Source organism: Thermobia domestica, chromosome 10 (assembly GCF_964235325.1).
Source record: "Thermobia domestica chromosome 10, izTheDome1.hap1.1, whole genome shotgun sequence".
NCBI classification, from domain to species: Eukaryota; Metazoa; Arthropoda; class Insecta; order Zygentoma; family Lepismatidae; genus Thermobia; species Thermobia domestica.
In genome coordinates, this window is record NC_137463.1 from 216,393,306 (window position 1) to 216,419,882 (window position 26,577).

The 26,577-nt window shown below is 35.1% G+C and overlaps 2 protein-coding genes across 2 annotated transcripts in view; one reads left to right on the forward strand and one right to left on the reverse strand.

Moving 5' to 3' along the window:
• Nucleotides 1-26,577, reverse strand: part of LOC145662988 (monocarboxylate transporter 12-like) — an 881,834-nt gene that overhangs the window by 763,177 nt on the left and 92,080 nt on the right. The window lies entirely within an intron of this gene.
• Nucleotides 7,084-13,385, forward strand: LOC145661775 (uncharacterized). Its single transcript, XM_081727111.1, has 2 exons — nt 7,084-8,176; nt 13,318-13,385. Exons 1-2 carry the CDS (start codon nt 7,084-7,086, stop codon nt 13,383-13,385), a joined length of 1,161 nt encoding a protein of 386 aa, XP_081583237.1.

Consider the following 26,577-nt stretch of genomic DNA (forward strand, 5'->3'; position numbering starts at 1 on the left):
CAATATTGAAATTTAAAAGGATAACAAAATAATACTTCTGGTTTCAATAGAGAGGGAAAATGGTCATATTCTAGGGACATTTAACTAACATTAAAAACCTTTTTTCGTTCTTGGTATCTCCTACCATTTTTGCTCTGATACCTGTCGATATATAGACGCACGGATAGGTAGAACCGTTGTATAAGTCTTCCTATATATATGTATATAGGAAGACTACACATATATATATACACTACCAAAGAATACTTATAAGCTGCTGAAAATCTGAGACACCGTGTTCTAAAAGACCCTGACTTGAAGATTATGGGATCTCTCGCAAGCAGTTTTAGAAATTACACAGGAATTAAACGGTGTGACAAACTTCTTGGCATTTGAAGGCGGCGCTCCAAGTTCCCTTTAAATGCTGCTAGCAAATGAGAGGACTGCTGTATTGCCACGTTTATTTTGTACACATCCACGTCTATCCCCTGCCACCTGACCGCGCGGTAGTTCTTCTGCTTAGCCAAGCCACAGGCACACCTCTTTCTCACTCGGCAACGTTGCTTCAGAGCTTGCGTTTTATTCGTTTAGCTGAAATGCCAAAATGTTTGTCATAGGTTTTAGTATGAGCTCTATTTAAATATCCATGCTTCATAATCACTGGCGAAAATCCCGGCGGGATGAGGGGGACATGTCCCCTCCAATTTTGGAACTGGGGGATTGTTCCCCCAATAATCCGATTGAAATCTGCTTTTTGGTGAGAAATGTGATGATTTGTGTGTGATTACCACAAAGAAAAGTGATATAAAATTGATGTCTCCCCAGAATAAGCCTCAAATCTGCCCGCTTCTCAATGTTGAAGACAACTCTGATCCTCCACAGCATTGTTTTTCAACTTCATAAATATTTTGATCATCACTTAACAAAAAAAAAAAAGTATTACTTGTCCCCCCAATGTTGAAGTCAGATTTGCGCCGCTGTTCATAATCCCCTAGTACCGTCATACTGAATTGGATAAAGAACATTTGAATACGGAGATGTAACTTTAAGTATTAATTGAGTACTCGTTCCTTAGGTATGAAAGGATTGTAAAATATTTAAATAGAGCATAGAATCTTCTGCTCAAAATTAGAAACAGATTGACAGTTCAAAACCAAGTGGAAACTGGAATTCCAAACGGAAGCTACATCACTGAATTACTAAGGGGCCAATCATAAACGACATGGTGGTAGTTTCAACTGGAGGATATCTATAAAAAGCGATATCACTACAATATTATCGCCTTGTGACTCATGTTCAGAAGTGTTTATCAACTGAAGTGGAGAGAATACGACAGATGCCTCAGCAGAATACTCACGGCGTGGCAATAGGGCAACACGTGCTCCTCCAAATGTCAATTTGTTTCTTATTTTAATCAAAGTACAGGGTGTCCAATGTACAATGCAACCCGGAGTGTAGTAGAACTTTTGAATACTAGAATTTTTGAACCTGAAGTGATACACGAATAATGGTTATACCAAAATGAAACCTTGTTCATGCATATATTTTTTAAGTAGGAAGCAACGATTGAAGAACATTGAAATTTTATCATGATAATTTCAAAGTTTGTTTTTCATTGTTTTCAGGAATTGCATAATGTAGACAGATCCTTAACACATATTTTGATGCACTGAAACATCAGCAAGGTTGCCAATTCAGAGTGTTAATTTATGAAAACTACGATTTCCCTAGTTCCCTCTTACAGAGGCCTCATCCGATTAGTTATCGGTGGAAATGAAAAATTCTTTTTTCTGTTCCATAGTTTCCAAGCTATTCCAACTAAACAAACTGAAAATTAACGACAGATCATCCATACGTATGAGTTATGAGTCAATTTACATGTTTTGCAAACAAAAAAAAAAAAAAAAAGATTTACACCTTTGGTTACATGTCATTACTGTGTGGTTTCTAGTCCTTCAATCGTTGCTTCCTAGTTTAAAAATATATGCATGAACAAGGCTTCATTTTGGTATACCCATTATTTGTGTATCACTTCAGGTTCAAAAGTTCTACTATCCCAAACTCCGGGTTGCATTGTATATTGGACACCCTGTATAAGTGTTTATCAACTGATAGCGGACACCTCAGCGGAATACCCACGCCGTGGCAACAAGCCAACACGTGCTCCTCCAAATGACAATTCGTTTCTTATTTTAATCAAAGTATAGTTCCTGTGCAATACCTTGAACCTCTTGCAAGATTCCAGTAATTTTCAAACTAGGACATCTTAAACCATGATGTTTCGCATTTTCGATGTTTGTAGCTCTGTAAGAAAGCGTTTGATGACTCATATGTATTAAAATATGTTATTTCATTTAATATAAGGAATCAACTCCTACATTTATGACACGGAGTTTATTGACAACCTGTAAAACTCAAAACTTTCAAAAAGCCCGCTAATACCACCAGTCTTGCACTTTTTCGACTTAGATGATCAAAAGAAGTATCCACTGAAAGTTAAACAATTCTTGGTGTAACTGAGTACAAGTAATAGATCTTGCATTATTTTTTCTACGACAAAAGGGTCTATGTAAGTATAAACATATTATTATATTTAACAATTCGCAATGATGACTTTTTTTTTTTTAAGTTTAGTGCAAAAATAGAATTTCATCGGACATTTTTGACCTGAATCCCACGTACTGAAGAAAAGTACCCATGCCAAGAAATCCATTTCTCTCCTTGTTTGTCAGTTCATATGGAAATAGATCCGTTGACTTTTTTTTTCTGACTGGTTCTCAGCGAATGCATCAGAAAGCTTTCTTACACAAAAGAAATTCATCAGAAACCATCAACTACATAAGACAGCTGTTCCTTTTTGCTCTCTTTGTTATGTGATGAAACGTGAATGCCAAAGCGTCCAATGAATAAGTGTAAGGGATTTATCTTCGTAACAAGGAAGATGTAATCCAGAAAATGTCTGCAATATACTACAGACTCCTCTTTCGAGACTGTCAATTGTTATTCAAATGTAAACGGAATTTCAGGTGTGGGATGTCACTCACTTTGCAGTATACTAATACATACTAGAGTATGCACAGTCTTGAATTTTTAAAAAAATGCCAGTCACTTATCTTTAAAAAGCAATGTATTCTGTTGAAACTAAATAGAAGAAATATGATTCTTATGTCGATAGTTGAGACTTTTACTTCGTGCCAAGTATTACAGCTACTCGCTTACAGTTAGGAGGAGACATGGCATCTCTAATAAGAGACAGATAGCTAAGTTTTCTAAACACAACTATACGTACACTCATGTCCAAAATTATTGTCGCATATCAATAACTGTCTTCTTGTAAGAACATAATTTGATAATAATTCTGCAGGGTACTTTTAATACTGACACTATGTGTATAATCGGGAAATATATATTTGTGGTAAAATTTCATAGGAAAAGAATTATAAATACGAAAATTATAATGAGTAAATTAAAATATTGCTAAATGGACAAGAAAATTTTATATTCGTTTCATTGCTCTTATTTACTGCTCTTTTGACATGAAATTTTCCACATACACGTCTTTGCCGATTATACACATATTAGCATTATAAGATATACCAGGCGAATTTGTTATCAAATTATATTTCTAGAACAACATATTTATAGACATGCGACAATAATTTTGGACATGAGTGTACATATTTAATTGAAATTGGAAATTATCACTTTAAGACTTTATGTAAATATTTAGGATTTTTTGTATTGGTTTATGCCAATACACATAATAAAACATGCACTAAAATGTATCTTTTTGCGCGAGGGTGGACCAAAAGCTTTCATTTATGTGTTCCTTTTTTCCTTCTTTTTTTTGCGGCACGTGACTCGCGATGACCAATTTACAAGTGCTTTCTTGCTTTTCTTGTAGCAAGTGAGTCACAGTGACGAATTTATAAGCGTTTTCTTTCTTTTCTTGCCACAGGTGAGTCATGGTGACTAATTTACATGTGTTTTCTTTCTTTTCTTGTTGCAGATGAGTCACGGTGTCTAATTTACAAGCGCTTTCTTTCTTTTCTTGTTGCAAGTGAGTTACAGTGACGGATTTACAAGTGTTTTCTTTGTTTTCTTGTCTCAGGTGAGTCATCCTGACTAATTTGCAAGTGTTTTCTTTCTTTTTTTTTTGTAGATAAGTCACGGTGACAAATCTATGAGTTTCTTTCTTTTCCTGTCGCAGGTGGGCCACAGTGACGAATTCACAAGTGTTATATTTCTTTTCTTGTTGCAGATGAGTTATAGTGACTACTTTATGAGTATTTGCTTTCTTTTCTTGTTGCAGGTGAGTCACAGTGACGAATTTACAAGTATTTTCTTTATTTTCTTGTCACAGGTGAGTCACAATGACGAATTTAGAAGTGTTTTCTTTCTTTTCTTGTCGCAGGTGAGTCATGGTGACCAATTTACGATTGTTTTCTTTCTTTTCTTATTGCAGATGAGTCAGATAACTAATTTACAAATGTTTTCTTCCATTTCTTCTTGCAGGTGAACCACGGTAAGTAATTTACGATTGTTTCCTCTCTCTTCTTGTTGTAGGTGAATAATTGTAAGTAATTTACAAGTGTTTTCATTTTCCTTTCGTGTTACAAGTGAATCGCGGTGACTAATTTACAAGTGTTTTCTTCTTTTCGTGTTACAGATGACGCATGGTGACTATTTTCACGTGTTTCCTTTCTTTTCTTGTTGCCAAAGTACTCAGCGTAAACAGTCAGATACTAACAACCTGTATGAGCATATTGTTTCGAAATATAGTTTTTTTTTTTTTAATTGGTGACAAGCATACTGCGTGATAGGAGTCAACCTCTAAAGAAGTTGGGCAATAGTGGCAATCACATAGAACAAGTATCGTAATTTATTATGGTGTGGGAGTTTTGGCTGAACAACAGGGTACTACTGTACAAGTATCGAAATTCCCTCCATGTTTTCCAGATTCAATGAGAATCTAGAATACTAAAATGAATCCCATCATTAGATGCAAAAACACACCAAATTTTTGTAGAGCATGAAACATACTGCGATAGACCCCAGTCATTTAATCTACTTCATGTATGTACAATTTGCAGCATCTACTTATCATTTTATTTTCAGTTTAACGCCCCGTGAAAATGCACCAAGGCTAAGGCAGACGGTGATAATGAGATGGGTGATTATGGTGGATTAATGCAAGTGGAAAGAAAAGGGAGATCCCAGTGAAAACCTAAGCACATAGTATTCTTCCATCTCAAAACCCACTAGATGGAAGCTGGGATCAAATCTCGGACCCCAGGCATCAGAGGTGAGAACTCTATGTCTGAAGTTCGTGGTAGTGATGCAGCCATGATCATTTGTAGAAGCTTTGGTACACTTTGTGTCGTAAGAATTTACACACCAAATGTTTGATGTAACGACACAAGAAGAAAACTACAAGGATAAGTTCAGAATACTTAGATGGTCAAGATGGAAAGCATTTTATTAACCCGTGCATGTCATAATTGCTATACTGTTCTAGTGCTTATAGTCAAAAAGGGTATAACTACATGCTAATGAACTGTGGTATTACCGTAATAACCTTCTGTGAGTTTTTAGGATTAATTTTACGGGTATTTTTGCTGTTTATTATTATTATTATTATTATTATTATTATTATTATTATTATTATTATTATTATTATTATTATTATTATTGAGTCCGAAAATAACAACGGAAATTATTATATATACCTTAGTATTCAATAGTCTGAATTATTTAAATACGGTAAAATAGTACCTGGGTAGCAAAGTGAAAATGAAGACCACTTCTATTCGGGACAGTTAGGGTTTCCACAACTTCTGCACTTCAGGAATTATGTAGTCAGCACCATATTTCTATTGCCTTTAACCCCCCTGACCCTTATTTCAGAAAGGTTGAGTGGACCTCTGAGTCGAATTGGAAAGAGGAATGAACGAATAAAAAATTCCCGTTCGTACCAAGAATCGAGCCTGAGCTACCCAGTTGTTCATGGTTTAGCTACACCAATGCGAATTCAACTCAATAATAGGTAAACATAAACTCTAGTACAGACAGTAAAGAAGATCTGCAGAAAGTACTGTGCGACCAAGCGCTGGCTCCCTTTCCTCGAGGTCGCTAGTGTGCTTTGTTTATATCGTAGAACAGGTACGTTTACAGAGTTGCCAACGGCTTAAAGCGCTAGGAAACTAAATGTGCTAGAGACAAAACCAGAAAGTAATCGAGAGGGAGAGGCAGTATCAATAGTAGATAATACATGTTGTTAGTCCTCGGTATCTTATCTTTCTTAAACAATCGGCATACGAACGACAGAAAGAATCATTATTGCAGAAATAATAACATGTGCTTTCTTCTAATATTAAACAAAATGGCATGATCATTTGAAAATAATTTATTTATTACTGATTATTAGTATTATTATTATTATTTTATTATTATTATTATTATTATTATTATTATTATTATTAGTAGTAGTAGTAGTAGTAGTAGTAGTAGTAGTAGTAGTAGTAGTAGTAGTAGTAGTAGTAGTAGTAGTAGTAGTAGTAGTATTGAGAACAAGATCCTGAGACGAATATTCGGACCCAAGAGGAATGGGAATGGGGAATAGCGGAAACTTCATAACGAGGTACTACATAATTTATACGGTTTACCCAACATGGTTAGGGTCGTCAAGTCTAGGAGGCTTAGATGGGCAGGTCATGTAGCTAGAATGGAAGAAAGTAGAAACGCTTTCAAAGTCTTGACTGGAAGGCCAATCGGAAAACTACCATTAAGAAGATCTAGACGCAGATGGGAGGACAATATTAAGATGGATCTCGCAGAGAGTGGAATACAAAGCAGAAACTGGATGCAGTTAGCTAAGAATAGAAGTCAGTGGAGAACTTTTGTGAACGCGGCATTGAGCCTCCAGGTTCCATAGGCCATAGAGTTAGTTAGTTTAGTTATTATTATTATTATTATTATTATTATTATTATTATTATTATTATTATTATTATTATTATTATTAAAACCTCATAGTTTTAGGTGATTTTAACGTAGGTGGAATAGATTGGGCTACTGGAACTATAACCACATATAACTACTACACTATGAAAAAAGCTGACAAAGTAATTGAACTAAGTAATATACTTAATCTAAAACAATTGAATAGGTCGTATGATCCTAATAGGAAAGATAAAGTTCTAGACCTGTTGCTAACCAACATGGATAATAGTTCCATTGTGTATGATGTCCCACCTTTAATAAAAATTGACCGCTTCCATCCACCTTTTGTTTTTGAATGGGAAATAATTAAAAGTAATAATAACAATCAAGACAATATCTCTAATCAAACAAAAGTTTTTGATTTTAAGAATGCTGACTTCTTAGGTGTATATCAGGGTATCAAGGCAGTTAATGAATTGAATATAGATACAATTGATATTAATACTATGACCAACAGTTTTTATGATAGGATATATAATGTTCTAGATACTTGTGTACCTAAGAAAGTAGTCATTAATAAACCTAAGTTTAAAGACCCCTGGATGAATAGGGAACTGAAAACTTTAATAAATAAGAAAACTAAATGTTTCGTCAAAGCAAGACAAACCAATGACAGTATGTGGTACCAAAGGTATTCTGCATTACGTAAAATTGTAAAAAAGAAATATCTAGAAGCGAGAAAGGCCTATTATCTTAGTAATGTCAGCATTGTTAGTGACAATAAGGTATTCTGGAAAGTATTTATAAACTCAGATGACAAAAAATTACCTAATGAAATGAAATATAATGATACAGTCGCTACTGCACAGACTGATGTTGTGGAGCTGCTTAAAGACATGTTCAGTGAAAATTTTAATTTGGGACTAAGTCATGTAAATGGCCATAACATGTATTCTACATTACCTATTTGTAGCGGAGATATAATTAATATACCTAATATTTCTGAATCGGATGTCCTTAGTGCAATTAAACAGATCAATGGAAGTACCTCTCCTGGTCCAGATAACATACCGCACTATATAATAAAAGCATGTGGTACTGAGTTGTCATCCATTCTAGCAAATATATTCAATGAATCACTCAGATGTGGAGAGTTTCCATCGACATGGAAACAAGTATATATTGTACCTGTACATAAAACAGAAGATAAAAATAATATGAAAAATTATAGGCCAATCACATTAGTTAATGCATTTAGTAAGATATTTGAAATAATAATACACAACCATATATACTTTAATGTAAAAAATAAACTGACTGAATTTCAGCATGGGTTTTATAAAGGCAGATCAATTGTTACGAATCTTGTACACTTTACAGATTTTACGTACTTAGCTCTTAAAAATAGACTACAGGTTGACACTATATATATTGATATGTCAAAGGCTTTTGACTCTATAGAACATGGACTTCTAGTTCGTAAATTATCCAATGTTGGTCTATCTTCTCAGTATATTCGATGGTTCCAAAGTTATTTATCAAACAGAACATATAGAGTGAAAATTGGTCATGTAACTTCCAGTATTGGCTGTATAAAGAATGGTATACCTCTGGGATCTCCTTTAGGACCACTTCTTTTTTCATTATTTATTAATGACCTGACGGAAAAGGTTAAATTCTCAAATATATTATTATATGCTGATGATTTGAAGTTATTTAGAATAGTGAATAGCGAATACGATAACTACTTACTCCAAAAAGACTTGGATAGTATTAGTATATGGTGTAAAAATAATCTACTGAAAATAAACTGTAATAAAACTAAGTTTATTTCATATACCAATAAGACGCAATACTATGTTAGCAAATATGTCATAGATGGAATATCCCTGCAGAAAGTTGAAAAGATTAAAGATCTAGGCATAATATTTGACATGAATATGAAATTCAATTATCATATTAATGACATAGTAAATAAAACACGAAAGAATATAGGGTTTGTTTTTAGACAGTGGCCTGAGTTTAAAAATGCAAATACATATGTCTACCTATTTAAGGTACTTGTAAGACCCAGATTAGAATTTGGTGCAATTATATGGAATAATATATCCACAACATTATGTAGCAAAATTGAATCGGTTCAAAAATATTTCATTAGGCTATTGTGTAGAAATAAGAAAAAAGATTACTACTCTCATAGTTATGATTACTGAAACAAATACTGGGGGTTGCAAGAATTACATGTAAGAAGAAAAATGATAGAGAAAAACTTTATTCAGAAAATTTTAGATAATAGATATAGTAGTGAATACTGCCTACATAATATAGGTATAAGGGTACCAACATATAATCTTAGAAGAGCATCGGAAGTGGTTCCCATGAATAAAAATTCTATAATCTTAAGAAAACTGACAAGTTCTTTTAATATATTATCGGGATAATTGTATTTATTGAACATACGTATAGATTTTAATAGGTATATATATTTTTATAGTATATTTGTATGTTTGACGGTATCCTTGTTTTAAGGACAATTTTAAGATAATTGACTAACTATTTTAATGAAGAATGAAATAATTATGTTTGTCCAGACAGATAAAAATTCTATAATCTTAAGAAAAGTGAGAAGTTCTTTTAATATATTATCGGGATAATTGTATTTATTGAACAGACGTATAGATTTTAATAGGTATGCATATTTTTATAGTATATTTGTATGTTTGACGGTATCCTTGTTTTAAGGACAATTTTAAGATAATTGACTAGCTATTTTAATGAAGAATGAAGTAATTATGTTTGTCCAGACAAGACACAAGTCATAAAATTATGTGTACATTATAGGATAAACAATGACCTCTTATCGTCGAAACAAATGTATTATTAATATTAAAAGGAATATAAGATGTGTGTTATAACCCTTAGTTCTATGACTAAGTGCTGTATTTTTGCTATCTGGCTGTTCATGGCACTAAAAATAAATATATTATTATTATTATTATTATTATTATTATTATTATTATTATTATTATTATTATTATTATTATTATTAGCTATTTGAAAAAAACGGAGGCGTTACAAACTTTTTTTGCCCAGGGATCCACGATTATTTCTCGCCAAGGTCATCATAAGAATTATTACGGCGCTAGCTGTATGTTGCCATACTAAGTTGAAATCAATTTTTTTATAATAAGCAGCGTTCGAAAAATGCTTCTGTCCAATGCAAGTGTAATATTAAAGTGCAGTGTATCATTTCTGTAAACCTCTCAGATTTTAATATGATTTGACTGCCGACTGATTTTATTTTTTCTTTCTGGTTCTTTACCGGAAACGAAGCAGATACCTGGGGTAGATAAGACATGAAACGGAGGTGAGAAAAGGAATGTTCAGGTGGTGGGGTTAATACATGCACCCCGCAGACTTCGGTGAACTAGAAACACCTGACAACTCCTTGTCATACTTTTCATGGAAATATTCGAAATTCCAGTACGATCAATCAGTCTGCACAATTGTTATACTAGTGATAGAGTATGAAACTATACGAGTGAAACGTACTATACTTACGAAACTAAACGGAATGGGTCGTGTGATCTTAGTGAACTCTGCGTAGATATCTCATTCTTATTAGTGTCCGTAATTAGTATCGAATTATGTTTTGTTTACTTGGAATGTGTACTTAGTAGAATAAATAAAAGTTAGCATTTAGCATTCTGGTTTCAAAATAGATGAAATCTCGGGTTCAAATCCTCCGCGAACTACGGATTATAAATCACTACTACTACTACTACTACTGGTGATAAGTCCAATTGTCCATCAATTACTAGTTATCCGACTATATTTATCAAATTCCCTCTAAACACAGTATTAAATAATGTTGCACAACATTATTAAATTAATAATGTACTTAATAATGTGTCAAAGTTCTCGTACATTTCACATAACATTCGACCAAACAAAAATGCGTGGATGGTATTTTACTTGGGACGCAGATAATTGAAATATATTCTGTAGTTGATAACCCTGCTGGCAAGGGATGTTTTGATGTTAGTTCCATTTTTCGCCACGACCATTTTTGGCGCTCACCGCTCTGTTGACCTATAAAGGATAATGGAGTTTTCGCAGTACGAAAAGCTATATATCCTTTTATCATAGGCAACCAAAAATACTTTGCTGCTACAGCATTTTAGGTAAGTAGAAATGGTAAAAAGGTAATGCTAAGCAAAAGGTAAGAGAATGTCATCGATTTTAAACGAACGATACAATATACTAACGCCACCGTTAGCCATGAAGAGATGTTAACCAGTTGATTCTATGGACAAACACGTCTGAGAGCTCCTCCGTGGCTAAGCGGTTAGCGTACGCGCCTTTGGCGTGGGAGACCCGGGTTCGATTCCCGGCGGGAGCTCATGTGGTTCGGATTCCATGTTAATCAGTAGGTCCACGTCTCATGAGAAAGGAACGCTAAACTAAAATCAACTCAACTCAAACACGTCTGAGATAATCGTTCTAGCTATGTATTACAGTAGAATATCTAAAACTCAGCCTAATGTGCACGGAAGGGTGGACGAGTTTTTGAAAATGGCGGGTCATCGGGAATGGGGTTAAAAAGATAAGTACAAGTGTTTCCTCAGAAAATACAGTACTGTACTTATATGTATTGGTTGCTTGAGAATACGGTATAACAGATATCAAACTGCCCAAATACCCTTAAAAAGGAAAAGCGCGTACTTTATGAAGGCATAGAGCCTTTATTATACACGAATAAAGACTACAGTAACTTATCTGATATGACAGACCTCAGCAGTCTCGCACTGAGAAGTATAGATCCTCGCAGGAGCCTCACTTGGAGGACCCCATCTTCCTTTTCCATGTAACATGTAGAAGTCTCACAAAGTATTTTAAGTTTGAGTCTTGTAAAACCTTTGCGATGGGGGTGAACTTTCTTCGTAAAGCTGTCAGCTTCATTTACGAGTGGTAATGGGGTCCCAGAGTTGGGACCTGTTCTATTTCTCTATGGAATTACAATAACTTGCTAAATGATTAACAGAGGGTCCCAACATGACTTTATAAAGGTCGGTCTCATTTCGACATTCATGTGGTCCCAATACATATTTAGACAATATGATGCTAGGGCTCCGTTCTTCATATTGTTGAAATATTTTCTTATTAGGCCCCAAACAGGATTGTATAATAGAGGTCTTTTTTAAGAATACCGAACTATTATAATCATTTAACAATCGATATGGACACTTTTTCGAGCTACCTGGGTTTGAAAGAGCAATTAAATGATTCGAAATAATATTACTTTTGCACTGTTTGTTGACACTCTTTTCTTTTCTTTTTTTGGTCTTTTTTCCTGTATGTTAACATTTCCCTGTGTAAAATGCAAAGTTATCCTTATCTGGGAATTTGTTCAGTAAATGAAGAAATATTTAGAGAGGGCCCCGGCAATAATTCCTGTCCTCCATCCCTGGCCAGTCCGGGCCTGGACCTCAGAAAAATACCTTATGAAGGCATAAAACGTTTTTTCCTTTCGCCCTGCCAGAATGTGACCGAGTTATCCGGACTGCCGATTTATTGAGTGCCGAATTTTAGAGACTCTATGGTACAAGAAACAGAATTCAAAAATTTGCTTTCTTTCAAGAGTTATTGTATGAAATAACGGACGGTTGCACGGAGGGACTTACTAACTTTACAATCTTAAATTGTCCACTTACCGTGATCCAAATATGAACAAGATAAAAGATTATATTATACCTGAATACAAATTATCTTTAGAACTTAAGCTCATCCCATAAAACATTCAGCGATGATCTAAATCCTTGAACACTAATATGGGAAGCACACAATAACCTTATCGGATATTAGTTTCGGTAAAGATTTTTACGTCTATTGATTTTGAACGAGGTACTTTAAAACGAACGCACTAAAATTTAGTGTTCTGTCAAAGAATACAAAATCTCTACATGGAAAAATAAGTAAAAAGTCTTGACAAACTGACTGACTGATCAACGCCCAGGGATCGTTGAAACCAGAAATCTGAAATTTTGACAATGTATATAATTTGTGACATAATGTATCACTAAGAAAAGACTTTCTGGATATTTGACGAGACATATATGGGAAGAAATATGGCTGGCAATTATTATAGTAAAATGTCCATATCTCTGAATTTCTGAAGGGTAGAAGCACGAAATTTGGTATAGGAACTTAACATTTAAAATATAATTAGACACGTCTTTCACCGTTTATTGATATCTACCCTAGAATTGAAAAGAAAAGGGTAGAGTTACAATTGTTATAACAGGATGATTGTATCTCGAAATCCTTTCTGATTAGAGATCGGTATTTGAAGTTTCAAAATAATGAAAGACGTCTTTCAGCTTTTGTTGATATTTCAGGTAGTTCTACTGGTCAGGGAAATCAGGAAAGTGAGGGAAGTCTGGGAAAACTCAGGGAAAAAGACTGATAATCAAGGAAAGTCAGGGAAAGTTTATAAAATATATTTTTTCCAATTTCAGCTTAGCCAACCGTTAATGATCACAGTATGGAACGTTGCTCAGATTTTTATGAGTGGTAAGTGGAATGTACGTGTGAGCTATTGATTATTATTTGTCTCTATGCAATATTCACCGTTATTTATTCCTTATGAATATGTCAATGCCATCCGACACCTGTCATGAAAGTCAGGGAATTTCCTGCCAAAGGTCAGAGAGAAGTCAGGGAAATACATTTCTCCAGATCAGTAGGAACACTGTATTTCCCGTACAAGAGAAGAAAAGAGGTGGAAAGAAAAAAGTGTGAGGGTGCCAGTTATTAAAAGCAGGTATCACGATATGGCTTAAAATTAGAGGCATGTAATTTGGTATTGTTTCAGCTTTTTTTTTTTTTTTTTTTTTTTGCATTTCCTTTAGAAGGGACGAAGAAATGTGAGAATAGAAAAGGATGGAAGTTACAATTATTGTAATCTCAAAATCCCTTAAGATTAGATAAATGAAAATTGGCACTTACACTTTTTATTTAAAAGAAGTAAAGACGTGTTTCAGCATTTTTGATGTTTATTTTACGGCTAGAAGGGAAGAAAAAAGGCGGGTAGATAGATTGCGATTCGAGTTTTTATAATTAAATTCTTATATCTCGAAATCCCGTAAGATTAGAAACTTGTTAGGGATATGAAACTTGGTATATAAACTTCTTATTCGAAACAAGTGAGCATATGCCACAGCGTTTCTGGAAATTTCGTTTTTAACCAGAGAAGGGAACAATTTTTATTATTTTCACAATATACAAAAATGTCTTCGAGGTTGTAGTCTAATCGTCAGGGGAAAACGGATGACCATACAAAATAAATTTCTGAACACAGTTGTTACTTGTACCGACATGGAATTTTATCATTTCACTTTGATTATAAGGGGAAAGGGGTTTAAAATTTTTACAAAGAATAATGCCATAAATGTATTCTTGCCCTGAGAAGATTGGAAGCAAAGGCTGAAATATGAGGTACGAGGCCGTAGACCAAACAAACACAATTGTCTGGAGGCGAAGCCTCTAGCTAATCGAGAGCTAGTCTTGAATAAACTTTCTGTGTTCAAAGCACTATATGTTGAAAACTGCATTTAATTTCAAAGTAAAGATGGTTCTATGTCCATTTGGGTAGATATATTGTATCCTTCGCAGGTAAAAAGTCTCCATATCAACTAACTTAGTGGTTTTAACATTACGTATTACTTTGATTGATTGATTTTGGTATAATTGGCACGTAATCAGCTATTAATAGGTATCTTTGATGTATAATTCAGAGGGTGATGATGTAGAGTATATTTACTGAATGATTATCCTGTTACACTAAGAAACTACCGATAGATACACTTCCTTTAATACAACAAAAGGACAACACAAAGTAACCTTGTAATCTTCTGACAGTATACATTTTATTCTATTTCATTTCAATTCTGTAGTTCTTCTACAGACTTCTTCTATTCACAACATAAGCGAATACTCCTGCTATAACTTCGCTTATAATTATAAAATTATATCACTACTATTACTCCTACATTGCGATTATCCCATCTCTTAGTTGATTTCACAGAACACAAGTCAACTCCAATGGCAGGGCATGTGCGTATTTCATCCTTTAGAGTTTGTATCAACAATTAATTTCCCGGTGGGAGCACTCGGTCGAAAAGGTGTAAGCTTTTTCAGATCAATCATCCTGAGTGATGCTTTTCCTGGGTTTTCTCATTCACCAGGTAAATGCTGCGATAGTACCTGGCGTAAAGGTATAAGCCCGCTTCCCGCCTTGCTTCCTTCCCTGGATAGTGCGCTCACCGAGATACGTCTTTATACATGAAGTACGGGCCCTCTGCTCAGAAATATGTATAAATAAATCAATAAATATACAACTGCTTTCTACATTCAACATGAGCAAGACCATTACTACTATCCTATCACGGCAAAAAGTCACTGTTCTAAATTACTGCTCATGCAAAAATCTCCATACTAAAACTAAAAATTAAAGGTATCGATAAATGAGAAAAGACAGAAATAAAAGAAGTAGCGGAGTCACGTGTACGCCATGTAAAGGAGATTTTTAGTGTGACATTTTCTCTATCAATACTCAAACCGGAAGTGTTAATAGATTTGTACCACTTCCAGTTTCAGTAGACAGACTAAAGTGCAAATGGAATATATTCTTGGAACACTTAATTGATTACAGAAAGCCGCCGCTCGTTATCTAGTAACGTTCTCATTCTATTGCGATCAACATTAAAACTGCAAATGAGTGGTTTCTATCAATTTTGGTTTCAATATCATCTCCATCAGCGAACTCAGTTTCTAACCGTTTGTCTCTCTATATCCTGGTCAAAATGAATCCCGATCCACTAAGTAGTTCCCGGGATTTTTTGTCTCCCCGACGGACAGACCGAATGAGTTTTGCTACTCTGCCTCAAAAATCGGAAAAATGCAATAAAAAATACAAATGTGGAAAAAGAACTATATCTAAATGGTACTAAAATAGATAAACGAAATAGTAAAATAAGTTTTACTGCTAAAAAATCACTGAGAATGTTGACATATTTGATAGCGCGAACATAACGAAAATTCGGTTAACAAAAACAAACACATCCCGAGTTATGAGTCAAGTCATTTAGGCAATCCTAAACGTTGTCTGCAGTATGAATATTCCCAATGTGTCATGTAATCATCGGGACGATTCCACTTGGAGATTCATTTTGATGGACAATGTTCAAGAGAGATTGAAAGTTAATTCGATGCAATATAATAATTCGAATTCTTTGCAAAGGCTGAGAACGTTCGGTAACCGGAAATGCTGGATCTAAAAACTGGAGGCAGCCAGCCAGAACGCAGACTATGACGGGTATATTATGAGTTTACGCAAATCATTTATATTTGAAATCCGTTTACGCAATTTGTTAACAGGAACTAGGAATATCTAATGTTTCAAATATGTTCCAATAACGAATAAAAAGCAACGCTTACTATAAACTTTGGATATATATATATATATATATATATATATATATATATATATATATATATATATATATATATATATATATATATATATATATATATATATAATACTTCAATTATTTTTCTCACTCAAAAAAGGGGGGCCTACGCCTTCCGGGCTAGATTTCAACTAGGAACAGTAATGGTTCTTTAGCACAGACTGCCAATGGTATATTCTAGGACGAAATAGACCAAACAGATAAAGGTGTATGTTACAACTGCACCAGAAGCACATCATATCTGCGATTAACACTGAGTGACAACATCGGCTAACTACCCAAAAGAAGCTTAGCCAAGATTACCGGCACGGTTCTGCAATCCAGCTCTCTTGAAGGTGGTGAATAGCCCATACAGTGAAGGATGATTCGCATCATGATCTGTGCATCTGTCTCACCGTACGGGATTCAAACCCCGGTCGTGGTTCAAGTGCCTACATTATTAGTAATCATGTTAGAAGCATCATTTCAAATTTTACTTGGGAGGGGTAAGCGCAAGATTCTCAATCGACATAAGAGCTTCACGTTTTTGGTAATAGGTTAGTAAATAACTTGATTTAAAAATATGTTACTCAAACTGAGGGGGGGAGGCAGTTGTCTCCTTTGCTCTTCCCAAATGACGCCCTCCCCTGAAACAATCGTGTTATTCTTAACCTCGGTATTCCATAAGGACGTAAAATATATAACACACAACAGAAGCTTTGCTGATTGTAGCTTGGGTTTGTTCCGTTGGTTCTATCTACGCACTTACCAGTGAGAGGAAATCAGTTGGACAAAATCTTTAGAAATCGGACCTAGAGTAATAACAGCGCACTGCATGATGCCTATGTTATAGTGTTAGATTACTGTGTATAATGATAGTTCACCATATCACGATAATATTTGTTCAACTAGATTCATCATTACAATAACTAGCAACTCTTAGCAATAATAGTACAGAGAAAAATGTATTGTCTAAAACAATATTACGCATAATATTGTCCACAATAGGGCATGTTGTTAAATTCATCCTGTTATATGTCCTCAATTTCTCATTATACGACCTTTCAACATAAATTAAAAAGAAACAATTTAGAGTCATATTCTCTGCTGTGATTGAATAAACTCTCGAAGTTGTGAATTTATATGAGCAGAATCATATTACTACTTAATCCAGTTTATGGTTTTAAAGGTGCATGTGTAAAATACTTGAGGAAACAAATCACATTGCCATAAAAAATGTACTCTAATTTTATTTCAATAAGGTGGTCATTTACTATCAAAAGATAAAGACAGCCCACATGTCACGATTCCGGCTGTCAGCTGTCAAACCTTCTAACTGCGAAGTGTACAGGTGTCTACGAGGCAGTGGTTTATTACTTAAAACCATAATAAACAATTGTATTACTTCTAGGATCCCCAGGTGGAGATTCACTAAAGTAGAGCCTAGATTACATTTATGCTTCACCAGGCGCGCACCTAGAAATTTTTGTTGGGAGAGGTCCAACCATTAGTGGGGGGGGGGAAGCCACTACATCTGTGTAGCATTGAACGGGTATTATTCTGCACTGGAAAGACGATAAGTAATTATAAAATATTTCCACTATATTTTCAGAAAAAAAATGATAGAACCAGAAGGGAAAGAGTGTAGATGAATAGTTGAATTGATGTAGCAAATTTTCATGCTACATCAATTATTTCAATGAAAAACAAGTGCAATTGTATTTAGTTAGGAAGTTTGTTGCAGGAAGTACGGACCCGGTGGAACCCCCCTTGTGATTGCAACCCTGTACTTCATCTTCGTGAAATGTATTTTGTTCAGATGGTGAGACAGGAACAACACCTTAAATTATCTTCATTTCTTTTTGGAAATAGAGCCCATTTCACGCTTCAAAATTTAAATTCTGTGGTCAGTATTTCACGTAACTTAAAGCCTTAAGAAATGTAAGGCCTATATTATTTTGGAAGGTCCTAATAGCAGATATTTACTAAAATTGACACATTAACGTTCCAATTAAGAGAATTTTTCAGAGAGTAGCAGATGTAATGAACATATTCTGGGCTTTATTTAGACTATAGCTATATTCATGTTCGTATTGTATCATACAAAATAACAGTTTTATATTGAAGTGAGAACCTCTAACGGCGGAGAACTTAAATGGGGGAGACGTACTTGCCCCCTGTCCCCTCATAAGATGCGACACTGCTCCGACAGAAGAGTTGATGCTGTCTTGTGTATCTAAAAGATGTCGTAAAAGTTATGCATTGCTTTGGAAAGAGTGTTTCTATTGGAAGAGCTATGTCTCGTCTCGAAGTCTCTGTCTCGTCTCGTGGGTTGTGCTAGCGAAATGAGAACGTTAAACATTTACCTTTTTTTTTTTTTTTTTTTGTTTGCAACACAACGAAGGAAACTTGTTTCTGAAAAGAAATACGAGAGATCGCAGACAGTATTTGGAATGACAAAGTTTATAACAACTCTTTTATTTTTCCTCTCTCTCTCTTTCTCTCTCTCTTTCTCTCTCTCTTTCTCTCTCTCTTTCCGATAAAGCCACAAACGCTGATTTCGATAGTTTTCAAACTTTGAAAACTGATTACAGATAATGTCATATGACGAAATATGAAATCTAATTGGAGAAGTTGGATAGATAGTTCACAGTAGAAAAAAACAAAACAACAGAAAGCATTTTTTTAATACTTAGATCAAGGAGACAGGAAATAGCACAATACTTTGTTTCAAATAATAATAATAATAATAATAATAATAATAATAATAATAATAATAATAATAATAATAATAATAATAATAATAATAATAATAATAATAATAATAAAAATTTCATTGCTGTTTTGAAACACTAATATAAGTAGAGGTTAACGTTTGTGTATTTAAAATATAATTATAAATTCTTTATTCAATCCAAGGCGTGTTGTAGTACAAATGAAGACTAAGAAATATGATACTAGATCATAGCTTTCGTATCACGTAGATTACATTCAATCACGTAGTTTTCAAAAGCGGAGATCATAAAGTCACATATAGGAATATAATGTGTCAAAACATTAAGAAAATATAAAAATAAAATCCTCTAATTTAATAGATATTTACATACGTATGTGCCTTATCCTACATATTCACTCTATTTCAGTGAGGCAAATTTCACTAAAAATAATCAATCAAAATATCAGCAATTTAGAAGTCTATTATCGTTTCTTTAAATTAATGCTGCTGTGTACATTGTTGTGGTCCTAAAATTTTTACACGGTGTATGATGATATGTGAACATCTACGACTGGCATAAAAGATATGTATACGGCAATAGAGAAGGCATTAAAATATAATGTAAAAGCATGCATTATCATTAAAATATAAAGGTTGTGATACTGTTTCATACACTAAAAATATTTTATTTTTTGATGATACTATTTAGATAAATCACTCTATTTATAGCATAAATTGGGTCTATCTATGCAGAAGAAAACAAGCCACTGCGAGAAGGGGCAGAGAAAATTGCATCTGAAGTACCAGAAGGAATTAACCTTTTCCGACTGAATTATATTTTTTACTACAATTTAATATGATAGTAAATTATAGTAAATTGAGGGTACATTAGACCAGGGTGCAAAATTTTAAAGTCAGACACACTCGCCAATCCAAAAACAATGGTTGCCAGAGGTCCATTCCCTCTCAAACGGCCTTTGGTTTGACAAAAAAAGAGATTACATAGGGGCATAAAATTTCAAAACCAGATAATTAGATTGCGGAGGTCGGGAAAGGAGGGGCGAATTAAAACGTTGTGAAGACTTCATATTCTGTGTTTTCTCTCGCTCAGTGACAATTATTTTCGTGCGAAACAGAAACTGCGTAACCCTGTGAGTTCAGGCAGAAATCATTCCTACTGAACACTGGTCGCCAGCTCTAAATTTCTAGTCGCCAATGGCGACCGGAAATTTTACGCCCTGCATTAAACTATATAAAAAATAAAATTTTGCTTATATTGTTGCTCACCAATGCTGAGAGGAAAGGGGACTCAGGAATTCCGTCAGGTGGATAGGCTTCGACATTATAACGCGCACAGGAGAAATAATGTATGAACAAAGAAAATGGGACTTAAAAAGGTTTAGGAAAATTGTGATGATATTTACTTAGAGTGAGACAGAGTTCAGGTAATCTTTCTTTTTTTTATTTCTCTTCCTTCCTCTCTCTGTCTCTTGTGGCTTTATGGTTAGCGTTTGCGTCTTCAGCACGAGAGACACGGGTTCGATTCCTTGCGGAAGCTCATGTACTGTGGATTCCACGCTAAGCTGTAGGTCCACGTCTCGTTATCCTCGATGCTGAAATAGGCACTAAACTCTAATCTTATCTACATAATATCTTTTGTGATCGCAAACAATGAATAAACATGGATTTTTCCGCATGATCAATATACTTGAACAGTGACTAAGAATAGGATAAAAAGAGAGAGAAATATAGTCAATTCATCACTGGAGTCATGATGCGAATAAATAAATAAGTAAACTAATATAAATAAAATAAAACTACTATATGCCTTGAAGCAGAAAGTATATTGTAATGGTTAAGAATTAACACAGGATACACGATGTGTACCGCCTTATACCTTCGACTACAGCTCTGATTGCATAACCCTCATGATAATTAATAAGATAATATGTTATGATGATTCAGGTATGTTTTTCAACAAAATATTTAGTGGCGGAAATACATTCATCCATAAAGCAAGGTGATCAAATATAGATTAACGTTTAACCTTAAATAAATTAATTTTTAACGTGTTTGTTCCACGTATGTTTTCTTAATTCTTGTTTTAAAAAGTAATCAGTGACTTATTTTTCGGCACACACTCACAAAAGATTTCCTAACCAAATACTTTGTCCCAAGTAAATATGATCTACCTTAACATTGTAAAGTTCTGCCTATGCAATTATAAGGTGGAGCAATTATACACGAGAAATCGTTTTCTTCCACTACCAGTTTAGTTACAAAATTTCGTTCTATACAATATGATAATTAACCTTAAATAAATTAATTTTTAACGTGTTTGTTCCACGTATGTTTTCTTAATTCTTGTTTTAAAAAGTAATCAGTGACTTATTTTTCGGCACACACACAAAAGATTTCCTAACCAAATACTTTGTCCCAAGTAAATATGATCTATCTTAACATTGTAAAGTTCTGCCTATGCAATTATAAGGTGGAGCAATTATACACGAGAAATCGTTTTCTTCCACTACCAGTTTGGTTACAAAATTTCGTTCTAAACAATATGATACAACGTAAGTACAAGTTCTCTAATGTTTAGGTTGAAATAGCGTCCCAAAGAACCTGATGGCCTCTGTAAGGGCTCCTCACAAAGCAATCTAAGTGAGGAGGAGTAGGACCCGACAGAGCTCCACTGCAAGCTAAGCGGTAGGAATAACCACGAAGCTCCACTGCAAGATGGGTGATTCTGTGATAAGAAATCTCTCAATGATCCACTGCAAGGAGAGAGAGAGAGAGAGGAAAGGAGCCCTTAGAGCTCCACTGCAAGCTAAGCGGTAGGAATAACCACGAAGCTCCACTGCAAGATGGGTGGTTCTGTGATAAGAAATCTCTCAATGATCCACTGCAAGGAGAGAGAGAGAGAGAGAGAGGAAAGGAGCCCTTAGAGCTCCACTGCAAGCTAAGCGGTAGGAATAACCACGAAGCTCCACTGCAAGATTGGTGGTTCTGATAAGAAATCTCTCAATGATCCACTGCAAGGAGAGAGAGAGAGAGAGAGGAAAGGAGCCCTTAGAGCTCCACTGCAAGCTAAGCGGTAGGAATAGCCACGAAGCTCCACTGCAAGATGGGTGGTTCTGTGATTAGAAATCTCTCAATGATCCACTGCAAGGAGAGAGAGAGAGAGAGAGAGAGAGGAAAGGAGCCTTTAGAGCTCCACTGCAAGCTAAGCGGTAGGAATAACCACGAAGCCCCACTGCAAGATGGGTGGTTCTGTGATAAGAAATCTCTCAATGATCCACTGCAAGGAGAGGGAGAGAGAGAGAGAGAAAGGAAAGGAGCCCTTAGAGCTCCACTGCAAGCTAAGCGGTAGGAATAACCACGAAGCTCCACTGCAAGATGGGTGGTTCTGTGATAAGAAATCTCTCAATGATCCACTGCAAGGGGAGAGAGAGAGAGAGAGAGAGGAAAGGAGCCCTTAGAGCTCCACTGCAAGCTAAGCGGTAGGAATAACCACGAAGCTCCACTGCAAGATGGGTGGTTCTGTGATAAGAAATCTCTCAATGATCCACTGCAAGGAGAGAGAGAAAGAGAGGAAAGGAGCCCTTAGAGCTCCACTGCAAGCTAAGCGGTAGGAATAACCACGAAGCTCCACTGCAAGATGGGTGGTTCTGTGATAAGAAATCTCTCAAAGATCCACTGCAAGGAGAGAGAGAGAGAGAGAGGAAAGGAGCGCTTAGAGCTTCACTGCAAGCTAAAGTGCTTGGGTTAGGTAAGGTTCTTCCAGAGCTCCACTCGTATCTAAGAAGGGGATTTGAGCAGCCAGAGACTGATACCAGTTGCTGTGATCTTCCTAGTTTTATAACTGCTCCTGTGTGGTGATGACGTAGTGTTCCTTCTTCATCACGTGATGAGCGGTAATGCTACTGTTCCTATCGTCTGCTTCTGTTGTAGTTCGTAGTAGGAATGCACGTGGTTATTATTTTTTTAATATATAAATATAAGCACGTGTTGATTGTTTGTAAACAGATCCATGTGCGGAATATCACAATATCAAATTCCCAGTTGAAGCTGATATGATTCCGATTCTACATTAAAGTTTCGTTAAACGGGATCCTAAAACTCCAAACCAATTAACCAATGCATAACAAATTTCTTTAAGAACGAAAGAGTTCCGTAGATTGCAACCAATGTAGTCCGCTTGGATGCTATGTTATCTGACTCCAAAATTGAAATGTTTTAGCTGTGAAATCTGAAGCACACTAACTCAAACAGTTCGTATTTCTGCGTTGTTGCCAACCGAGAGCATAAATAACTAGTTTATTGTTTTATAATTTACTGTTTATAAAGACCTTTAAGAAAAGGTAAGAAAGTGAATGAAAGTATTACTCGTTTATTTATTTAGTTGGACCAATTGACATTCAAGTGGTCCATATAGGTATATCGTTCTTATGATTGACTTTTTAGAAAATAAAAATAAAATGAAGGATGAAACATGCTGAGTTTGTTTGTGTTTCGAGGGAAGTCTACAAATTTGACTTCGAGCTCGTATAAAATTATCACAATTATGACACTTGAAATTTTTGAAAAGACGGTAATCACACAAGATGTTCGCTCGATTTCAAAGATTTAATAACTAACTAATTCTATGTCCTATGGAACCCGGAGGTTCAATGCCGCGTTTACAAAAGCTCTCCATTCTATTTTTAGCCAAATCAATCCAGTTTCTACTTTGTATTCCCATATCTGCGAGATTCATCTTAATATTGTCCTCCCATCTGAACCTGAGTCATCCTAATGGTCGTTTTGCGATTGGGTATCCAGTTAAAACTACTTTCTTTCATTCTGGCTACATGACCTGCCCACCTGAGTCTCCTAGATTTGATGACCCTCACAATGTTTGGTAAACTGTATAAATTATGTACAGTAGTTCCCGTTATGAAGTTTCCGCCATTCTCCATTCCCCTTTCTCTTGGGTCCGAATATTCGTCTCAAGATCTTGTTCTTAAATACTTTCAGTCTATGTTCTTCCCTCAAAATAAGCGACCATGTTTCGCAACCATACAGAACAACAGACTTGATTATCGTTTTATATGTGAATATGGTTTTGGTCTGCTAATCCTATATATTTGAAAGTATCTACTATATTGAAAGTATTATTTGATATATTAACGCATTCATAATTTGCCATATTACGATCCAAACGATCAAAGATTTAATATTTTTAGAAAATGAAGGGAATAAATTTTAAATAGCCCTTCACATAACCAATATTGTAATATGGCAAATTAAGTTATGGTAAGTTTGAAGTTGTGCATCGCCCCATTTAGTCGTGAACTTGAGTTCTGAAGGCCCTCTTCACTAAGAAACTTGGCTGATCACAGCATTTTCTATGAACACAATTCCTTCGGAAATAAAATGGTGCAAAACTTGTTGTTTTCTTTAAAAAAAAAAAAAAAAAAAAATGGAAGACTTCCAAACTATGAGGGTTCATTACTAATACCAAAAGTAGAATATGTATCACAGTTTGAACAGAATTATAAAGTTGAAGATGGAACCTCTTTTTGGGATATCAAAAATAGTATCTCGAGAATTAGTTCGGCTTCTACTGAGTCGAAGTATTATATTTAACAATGTAATTTAGTAATAGAGAGAAATCCAGAAAGTTTATACCTTCACCATGATAGAGATGAGCTAGTGATTTGTGACTAGGTCCACAGATGCATCTTTATTAACATATTCGACTCTTATTGCCCTACTTTCTCGCATCTATGGATCAGTCTGTTAATACCATTTGCATTAAAATCTGCTGATTGAAGGCAAATCAAGTTTCTACCGTCTTAATGATCTTCACATCACTCGAGAAACACGCACCCTGCAACATTCCTTCATATTTATGAAGATGAAGTAATCAGATGGAGTTATATCGGGTGAATACGGTGGTGGGGCGAACGTTCGTAGCCACATTGATGCGCAAAAGCGAATGTTTCAGCTGTTCAGTGTGCCAGTGCTTTATACGCGAGCAGAACACACCTTTCGAGAGCAAATTCCGTCTCTCTGTTTTGGTAGCATCCCGTAACTCTTATAGCAGGTTCCTATAACATGCTTCTGTCATTGTAACCTCCTTTCTGTAAATAACCAGTCAAGACCCACCATTAAGATCCCAAAACACGAACTACTAAACCTTGTTGAATAAATAGTATACTTTAGCCTTTTGGGGATAAGTGATGAGGCATGTTTACATGCTTTACTTATTTCTGTAGTTTAAAGATCAAATAGATACACCTAACATTCATTCATAGTCACTAATCTGTTTCCAAATGCATATTTGTCATTGTGGTACAGACCCAATGTGCCTTGTTCACATTGGCGGCACGGTGACTCAATGATAGAGCGCTTACCTCTGGTGCGGGGGGTTGCTGGTTTGGTCCCAGGACAAACAAGTTTGTGGTGGATAACATCTGTCCGTGGGTTTTCTCGCGATACTTCTCTTTCCCCTACATTCTCAATCCACCAATTTTGCCATTATCATTCACTTGATCTTGATCATCCGTCTCCATTAGCCTAATGGGCATACACGCGGGACGTTAAACTGTACGATTTCATTTTCTTTCCATTTCATGTCTTGTGAACATTGCACATTTTGGTGTTTTTGAAAAGATCTGAACAATCGGGAAACCCATCCTGCAGCCACTTTTCTCATATGGAGAATGTCATGTAATATAGTGTAAATGGACTCCTACTAATCTTTACCTTCCTAATTAAACAATTAAAAGTCAAATATCTATCTTCAAGTGCAAGCTGCTCAAATTTTGCCACTGTTCTTGGGTTTATAGCCGTTGAGGGATAACCTCTTGTCATTCTGTTGACATGTGTGATCATATTTGAATTATCTTTTCCAATGTTTCATTTTGTTATAATATGGCCATTCCCCATCATACAGAGATCCCGCATCTTCATGTATCATTTGTGCCAATTTTTCTCGAAGATAAAGGCACTTAATCTCACCTCTATATTAGATTTTGTCGAACATGTTGCCGTCGCTTATTTTTCTGACTGTAACATCAATTTAACATGACTTGTAAAGACAAATTAACACAGATATTACTGAGATGTCAATTTATCATTATGTAAAATTTTTACATTATTAGCATATCTCTATCATGTAGTTAGTAAGAACTTTCTGGCTTTTCCTCGTATGTAACTTTAGTCGGCTTGAAAGAGTAAACCGATGAGTCACCAACATTTATACGCACTCAAAGCATGCTTTTTCATAAAGAATTATAGTGATACAAAGATTTTTACAAGTTTATTTGCTCTGGAATTCGAATTCCTCAGTTAAAGACTAACAAACTTCATGTTTATATATTTAATACTTTAAAAAATCTGCATTTCTTAGTTTTTCTTGCTACTTTGACATATCTTGTAATACGAAT